Below are 8,864 nucleotides of genomic sequence, written 5' to 3'. Positions count from 1 at the left end.
TAGTTGCAGTGAGCAGGGGCTACTGTCCATTGCAGGGTATAGGCTTTTCATTGTGGTGGCCTCTCTTGCAGTGTACAGGCTTCTCAATGTGGTGGCTTCCCTTATTGCCCAGCACAGGCTTTAGGTGCTCAGGCTCAGTAGCTGCAGCTCGTGGGCTCTAGAGTATGGGCTCAGTAGTTGTGGCACATGGGCGTAGTTGCTCATGGCATGTGGAATCTTCCTTCCTGAACCACAGATCAAACCCGAATCCCCTGCATTGGCAGTGAATTCTTATCCACTGTGCCACTAGGGAAGTCCAAAAAGCTTTGAATTTTAAAACAAACTACTATCTGAACACCTTCTAAGCATGCTGACCTTTTAAACATGTTATTTTTTTAGCCAACAATACTCTTTCTCCCACTCTCCAAACAGCTAGTTTCTCTGGTAAAATGCTAACTACTCAGAAAGGCCATATCTGACCACAGTTCATGCTGCTGCTGCTGCTGCTAAGTCACTTCAGTCGTGTCTGACTCTGTGTGACCGCATAGACGGCAGCCCACCAGGCTCCGCCATCCCTGGGATTCTCCAGGCAAGAACACTGGAGTGGGTTGCCATTTCCCTCTCCAATGCATGAAAGTGAAAAGTGAAAGTGAAGTTGCTCAGTCGGGTCCGACTCTTCACGACCCCATGGACTGCAGCCTACCAGGCTCCTCCATCCATGGGATTTTCCCGGCAAGAGTACTGGAGTGGGTTGCCATTGCCTTCTCTGACCACAGTTCATAGCCATTCTTAAATCATGAGTGGAGTTTAATTGCCATTTAAAATACCTTCAAATTAATAACACTTTGATTTGGCATTAAACCAAAATGCGATTATGTAAGCAGAAAGCACAGGAACAGTAACAGAGTATACATGTTATTAGTGAAGCAAATATTTCTCACTGGAAGAATAAATGCATTCCACACTTTGCAAAGGAACTCAGACACCAAAATGACCTAGAAAGAAAAATACCCACAAAAGATGAAACTGTTGTGTTTTGATATAAAGATATATGCAAAAGGATAGTTGATCATACATAAAGGAAGTTAGTGCTAGCATCAAAATGTACAAATGCGTGACTGAGTCTTGGAATAAATTCCAGAAACAACCAAGTAGCACTCTTTTTAACATCATTTTATTTATTTATTTGTGGCCATGCTGGATCTTTGTTACTTTGTGCACTTTGTTACTTTCTCTCAGTGCAGCTAGTAGGGGCTACTCTTGGCTTCAGTCTCAGTGCAGCTGGCTTCTCACTGTGATAGCTTCTCTTGTTTTGGAGCATGGGATATAGGGCAGTCAGGCTTCAGTAGTTGCGGCTCCCTGGCTCTAGAGCACAGGCTCAATAGTTGTAGTGCATAGATCATTGTTCCAAGGCATGTGGGATCTTCCAGGATTAGGCTCGAACCCAGAGGTCCTACACCAGTAGGTGACTGCATCACTGAGCCACCAGAGAAGCCCAGTATCACTCTTAAGAATGCTGCATCATTCACAGCCTTGACAACAGTGATATATGGAAAAACAGCAGTTATCAGCAACTGACTGAGAAACTGAATGTTAAGATATATTACGAGAGCTTTTATATATGTGTGCATCACATGCACAAGAGTGATATATGATACAAATGTTTGGAAAAGTCAAAGTTCTATGATAATAACAAAACAGAAAATCTAAATGATAAATCAGGATAGTCTCATATTTTATTTTCTTGTGCTACAGCTTACAATTGAAGGTATCTTAAATTCAATTAAAGACACATCTAATAGAAATACTAGAGGGAGAGCATTGAGTAGGGAAAGGCAATTTTTGAAACCATAATGGTTGACAATATTCTAGACTTGATGAAATGCGTGAATCTTTTGGCTGAGGAATACAAAAATTCCATGAACAGGATAAATAAAACCAAATCCACACCATACATGGTAGAAAGACTAAAGAATTCTACAGACCAAGGTAAAACATAAGAAGCAACTAAAAAGAAATGCTGTAAACAAAGGAAAAAACAAAGGGAATATTTATAATAGGGAGATGATTAATATATGAAATGCTTTTAATCAATAAAAAAAGTTTAATAGAAAAAATATAAACATGTAATGGTCAAGAATTGTATGAAAGATATCCAATTTGCGCCAGTCTTTTAATATGCAAATTGAAATTTCCACACAAATGAGCCCAGATTTAAAAATTAGATTGCTAATAACTAAAGTTAGAAAAATTAGGGGCAAGGAGCATGCTCATAGTCTTGGCTGGAATGTAATTTACAATCTTTTAGAAGTCAACTTAGTGAACATTTATCAAAAATTTAATGCGTATGCTCCTCTATCCAGCAATACTACTTCAAGGAGTTGCCCGAATTACAAGAGATTGGCAGTTAGGTTAGGTTACATTTGTAGGATATGATGCCATCTTTTTAAGAGGTGCTGATAAACAAAACATGAACCTAGCATAAAATTAAACATACTTTAGTAAGCACTTTGCTCTATTCTTTATGGCATGAACTCATTTTTGTTTTTTTAAATATATAAACTTGTAGAGGAAAAAAAACTTAGAAAGTTACATACAATAAATGATATCAATTTGTGTGTAGGTGGCGGAAGAGGTTTAAGAGCTGGTGGTGAGGAGCTAACTGTCGGTTTTTTTAATCATTAACTGTACCTCCCTTAAAGCACCTACACTCTTCAGGCTACAAGGTGGCTTTTCTTCCTAAAGAGTCGGACAAACTGATAAGACTGAGCACACAGGCTGGATTTACGTTTCACTCACGGCTGTAAATTTTCTACCCCTCAAGCGGGAGGCTGAGGAGGCACCAGAGTCGCCGCTCATCGACCATTCCCGCCAAGTCTAGGACTGATTTTCACACTCACAGGGACTCCTCTAACGGGTGCCGTAACAAGACAAAAAGGCCAGGACTCCAGCGCACGCCTATCTGCGGGGCCTCCGAAACGCTCCGCCCCTGCCCCGCCCCCACACCCGCATCCTCCAATGGATGTTCGGGGTGGGGCGGGTTTCGTGCAGTGCAGGGACAGGACTGGCTCTACAGTCTCTCCGCCCAGGCAGCGGGAGGGCAGCGTGATGACGTATCAACAAGGGGCGCGGGGGCGTAGCGCGCGCTAGCAGACGCGGCAGTATTAAACGGCTGCAGGCGCGGCGAGTTGTTAGTGGCTTCCTTCGTCTTAGGCACTCGTAGTCGTGTTCCGCCTCTCGCTCTCATCCTGTGAAGCCTAAGCCGGCTACACCTTCCTCACTCCTTCTACCTGTAGCCGTGTCATTGCGACTCCGCCACCATGTTCGAGGCGCGCCTGGTCCAGGGCTCCATCTTGAAGAAGGTGCTGGAAGCGCTTAAGGATCTCATCAACGAGGCCTGCTGGGACATCAGCTCAAGTGGCGTGAACCTGCAGAGCATGGACTCGTCTCATGTCTCCTTGGTGCAGCTAACCCTTCGCTCCGAGGGCTTCGACACTTACCGCTGCGACCGCAACTTGGCCATGGGCGTGAACCTCACCAGGTGAGCTCCAAAGCTTCGGGCATCCGGGCCTTGGTCCACTCCTACGTCTGGCTCTTGGCGGGAGCTCCTACGAGCCGGGCCCTCATTGGCTGGCGTGGGCCATCTGCGTCTTCTCATTGGCCTGCTGCGGAGTGAGGGTGGTGGCGGGACCCAGCAGAGCGCGCGGTTTGCAAAGCCCGCGCTGGCTGCAGCGCGAACAGCGAACCGGCTGTTTTCCGCGCCAAAGTCACAAAGCGGGTGGTGGCGGGAAAATGATGGACTTTGCGGTGCCAGGAAAAGACTGTTGCAGAACGCTTTGGTCATTAAGTGCAGGCGACTTGGACGAGAAACCTTGGTCCTGGTTGACTTTATAGTGTATCCTAGTTCTGTCACCCTATCTAGGGACCAGAGTATTTCTGTTTTTACTGCAAAGTTGCGGTGAGCACCCTAAGATCCTGGACTTGATAACTTTTTCCAGGGCAGTGGCGTTCAACTTTTGAAATACACATATTTAAACCTTAAAGCTTATGATAAATACCATGTTGACAGCTTAAAGCATATGATAAATACCCATAGTACATGCAGTGTACTTTAATAGGTGTATTAGGTCATTTTTAAAGATAGTTGGCCCGATAATTTACTTCACCCACCGTAAGGGATTTGAAATTCATAAAATATTGTTCTTTTATTTATATCCAGAAGTGAAATTGCTCTTGGTATGTTGTGGGCCTTTGGGATATAAATACTGCCAGATTGCATTCCAAAATGCCTGGACCGGCTTGCATATCCCCCGTGCAGTACGTTTTCCTAACTCCCCAGTCTGACAGATGGCGTACTGGTTAAGGGTTTCCCTGGTGGCTTACTGGTAAAGCATCCCTTTGCCAATGCAGGAGATGAGGGTTCGTTCCCTGGGTAGAGAAGATCCCCTGGAGAAAGAAATGGCAACCCACTCCAGTATTCTTGCCTGGGAAATCTCATGGACAGAGGAACTTGATAGGATACAATCCAGGAGGTTGCAAAAGGGTCGAACACCACTTGAGGTCTAAACTACAGCAGCTAAATGGTTAAAAATGGTAACTCCTGATTTTAATTCCATTAGAAAACTAACGATCTTGAGAAGCTGGTGTTGATTTAAAACCCTTTGTCTTCTCTGTTCTAGCATGTCCAAAATACTAAAATGTGCTGGCAATGAAGACATCATTACCTTACGGGCTGAAGATAATGCAGACACCTTGGCACTAGTATTTGAAGCTCCAAGTAAGTTTACCCTTCTACTGAGTTATGGTAGAGGAAACTAAAATGCAGTGTCAGTATTTCCCAAGTCTGATGATTGTAAAATATACCTCTTAGTTTTAAACTTACATGTTTTTCTTCAAATTTGCTTTCTTTTGGTAGATCAGGAAAAGGTTTCAGACTATGAAATGAAGTTAATGGATTTAGATGTTGAACAACTTGGAATTCCAGTGAGTATCAGAAGTTTCTGATTGAGCATGCTGTACACAGTCATGATAGTTATATAACATATATCTATATAATAACTTAAAGCCTACTTCCTAACAGAACTTTTCTATATATCTGCTCATGAATATTCCAGAATAGGGTATTTAGACTGACATATTTGTCATTTTATTAAATTATGGTATTCTACAGTGGCTCATTGCTTTGAATTCATTGCTGCCAAGGACATATTTGCATTAACCCCTGCATCTTTTAAAAAAAATTATTCCTAGAGTGCTTGATTTTTATTGAGAGGAGATTTATCAACATCAAAAGATGTGTTCAGATGTTTACAATGCCTAACATGCTCTTGTTTTGGAAAGCAAACCTATTTGCGCTGTTAGCATTTGTATGCCATATCCTAATGTCTTCTTGATTTAGACCTCCTATAGAGTGATAGGTGGAGGCTCTTGTTCCCTGGATAGTGCATTTACTTTTAAAAGTTTTAAGTTCTAATTGGTTTCTTAGTGTGATTATTCTTATACTTTTTTATATCTGCATTTTTTTTAGTAGAATGTTAAGAAATTGCACAATGAGTGATATTTCAGAGTAATCAGAAAATCTTGAATTCTGAGTTCTTGGTTAGATGTTGAATCTTCAGGAAGTGAGGGTGCCAAATCTTTCATTTCCATGACCTTTACATTTCTTTGTTTTATAGGAACAGGAGTATAGCTGTGTAGTAAAGATGCCTTCTGGTGAATTTGCACGTATATGCCGAGATCTCAGTCATATTGGAGATGCTGTTGTAATTTCCTGTGCAAAAGATGGAGTGAAATTTTCTGCAAGTGGAGAACTTGGAAATGGAAATATTAAGTTGTCACAGACAAGTAATGTTGATAAAGAGGAGGAAGCTGTAAGTAGTTTTTAAGTAAATAAAATACTTTGAAGAATTAAACTAGATTATGTCCTGGTCTGCTAAGGCTACTATAACAAAATACCATAGACTGAGTGGCTTATAAACAACAAAAGTTTATTATTCACAGTTCTGAAGCTGGCAGATTTGGTGTCTGACTAGGGCCTGCTTCTTGGTTTAAGAAATCAGCAGCCTCCTTACCTGGTGAAAGGGGTAGGGAAGTTCTCTGGGGTCTCTAAATGGCACTAATCCCATTCATGAGGGCTCTACCTTCCTAACCTAAGCATCTCCCAAAGTCCTCTCCAATACCATCGTACTGGAAATTTGGTTTTAATGTGAATTTGATGTGGGGTGGACACAAACATTCAGTCCATAGCAAGGTAATTGCTAAGATTAAAGAAAGCTCTAAAGAAAAACAATTTCATTTTCTTTTTTTTTTTTTTTACAATTTGCATTTTCAAGTAACTGATTTGTGAGAATTAAAAGACACTTTTGAAATCTGCAACTGATCTATAAATGCCATCTTACTTAAATTTGTGAGAAGGGAATGCAAATTCAGTGCAGCCTTTATAAACTACAGAACAATGTGTTTGTGTATCAGTCCCACACATACTCTTAAGAATATGATTGGAAGGCTACCTTTGACTTTCTGCGGGTATTTACTATGTTTTTACCAAATAATTGAGCAACTCAATAAAAGGATCAATAAAAGGAAAATCTAGCTCTTAAGTAATCCTTATATATTAACTTTTAAATAAAGAGTTTAAATATATATATGTAATAAATATGTATTAGTAACAAAATTCCAGGAGCTAATTCTTTTATTCTAAATTACATCTCATTTCCTTGCCAATCTTGATTTTTCTTTTTCTCTCAATAGTTCAGTAGTTAGGACTCCATGTTTTCACTGATGAGGGTATGTGTTCAATCCCTGGTCTGGGAACTAAGATCTTGCAAGCTGTGAGGCACAGCCAGAAATTTAAAAAGTTCACACATGAATATCTTACTGTTACTATAGTATAAACATTTTATGACATCTAAGAAAATTAATGTTAAGGAATTTTTCAGTGTTCCTGCTTCCCTTGTTATTTCAGTTTATTTGAATCAAGATTTTTAATACGGTCCATACATTACAGTTCACTGGGATGTGCTCTTCAGGTTTTTTTTAATCCATTGTTAATCCAGTTTGTTTCCCTTTCTCCATTATAATTTCATTTGTTGAAGAAACTAAGTCATTTGTTGTCAAATTTCCCAAAGTCTGGATTTTGCTCACTGAGTTCCTTATGTCAGTTAATATGTTTTTCAGATCCTTTTTCTGATAGATACAGCTCTAGGGGCTTGATGATTTTCAAGGTGTTGTGTTTGGAGGTGGGAGAAGGAGAATATTTTATAGATAGTGGTGTGTCCCTCTATAGGAGACATGAGGTATTTGGATATCTTTGTGATTTATCAGCCATAGTAAATTTTGTCTATAATCATTAAGTCATTAGGGTTTGCAGAATTGTAATATATTAATATATTTTATTTCTTTATTTATTAGCTGATTATTTGTTAATGTATACTATAAATGAATGGATTGCAGTTTTCTTAATGTCGTTCAGTATAATGAATCTTGTGTTTTCTCCCTAAGGTTGCCATAGAGATGAATGAACCAGTTCAGCTAACTTTTGCACTGAGGTACCTGAACTTCTTTACAAAAGCCACTCCACTCTCTCCTACAGTAACACTCAGTATGTCTGCAGATGTACCCCTTGGTAAGATAATAAACTTGTTGAATCTTGGTTTTGTAGGTGGTGTATGTGGTACTTCTCAATAATTAACTATGTTCTCCTGTTTTCTTTCAGTTGTAGAGTATAAAATTGCTGATATGGGACATTTAAAGTACTATTTGGCTCCCAAGATCGAGGATGAAGAAGGATCTTAGACATTCTTAAAATTCAAAGAAATAAAACTAAGCTCTTTGAGAACTGCTTCTAAGATGCCAGCACACACTTAAGTCTTTTTTGTCTTTGTACCTCTGAATACATATTGTAGATACTGTTTTCTGTAAATAATTTTTTTTTCTCCATCATCTACAACTTGTTTAAAGAAAAGTCCAAAGTCAAATCTGGTCTTGTTAACCGAGTAATACTTCTGCGTTACCTAGGAATAATCCTTATAGTTTTTATAAACAAGAGTTTTGATCCTAAATGTGTTTTAAGTATCATTTTCAATTTAAATAAAAGTCATTTAAATTTAAGCATCACAGGACAGTGCCTTCATTTGGACTACAATGATTGCAGGTATCCTAAACAAGTTACAATTCAAGCAACTCTTTCATGTAACAGCTCTATTTTTTCAGTCTAAAGTATTCCGAATACAGCGAGTATTTTGGGGTGATTCATTTGCCAAACTAACTTTGGTATTCTGACTTGAGCTCAAGAAATGAAAAGAGAGTAGAACACATATAATACTTAGTATTAGCAGAAACTAACACTTTACAGAAGCTTAATGTTTGTAAAGTTCAGTGGCCTTTATAAGGCCACTTACAGCATTGTGGTAGGGAAGTGTTTTTTTAGCCTAGGGAGACTTCTACAGGAGTCTTGGAAGTGTTAGCAGATCTGTGATAGGTCCCAAGAAGTATGTTTGTGCAAAAATAGTTTTTCTAGTGTAAGTAGACTTTTGGGAGGGGCAAGGGGGACTTATTCCCCTGAAGGATGAAAATAGTTTCCATGGGTGTCGGGAGTCAACCAAGAAAGTGAAAAAGGCCCAGCAGTAATTGTGCTACAAAGTCACATATTACATTCTAGTTATCCGGTGGTAGAACTCACTGTATCCAGTAGATAAATTATCTTCCGGGCGTGTTGGGGAAGGAGACTGACAGCAGAGGGCCTCGTGGAAGTTTTTGGAGTGAAAAAAATATTTTATCTACACTGTGGTGATGTCTCCACTGCATTTGTCAAAAAAACTAACCCAATTGTACTTTATTATATGTAAATTATACTTTAATAAAGCTTGACATTTTAAGCTTTATGT

The 8,864-nt window shown here is 39.6% G+C and overlaps 1 protein-coding gene across 1 annotated transcript; it reads left to right on the top strand.

The window, feature by feature from the left end:
• Window positions 1-3,102: 3,102 nt before the first annotated feature.
• On the top strand, window positions 3,103-8,088 carry PCNA (proliferating cell nuclear antigen). The gene is made up of 6 exons (XM_043480461.1): window positions 3,103-3,520; window positions 4,659-4,756; window positions 4,895-4,962; window positions 5,655-5,849; window positions 7,480-7,603; window positions 7,694-8,088. The coding sequence occupies exons 1-6, from the start codon at window positions 3,300-3,302 to the stop codon at window positions 7,771-7,773; spliced, it is 786 nt and encodes a 261-aa protein (XP_043336396.1). The 5' UTR covers window positions 3,103-3,299; the 3' UTR covers window positions 7,774-8,088.
• The last annotated feature ends 776 nt before the right edge of the window (window positions 8,089-8,864 follow it).

The sequence above is a fragment of the Cervus canadensis genome, chromosome 10 (assembly GCF_019320065.1).
Source record: "Cervus canadensis isolate Bull #8, Minnesota chromosome 10, ASM1932006v1, whole genome shotgun sequence".
Classification (NCBI taxonomy): Eukaryota; Metazoa; Chordata; class Mammalia; order Artiodactyla; family Cervidae; genus Cervus; species Cervus canadensis.
The sequence above is the reverse complement of the archived record's forward strand: the minus strand, read 5'-3'. Positions and strand labels throughout refer to the sequence as shown.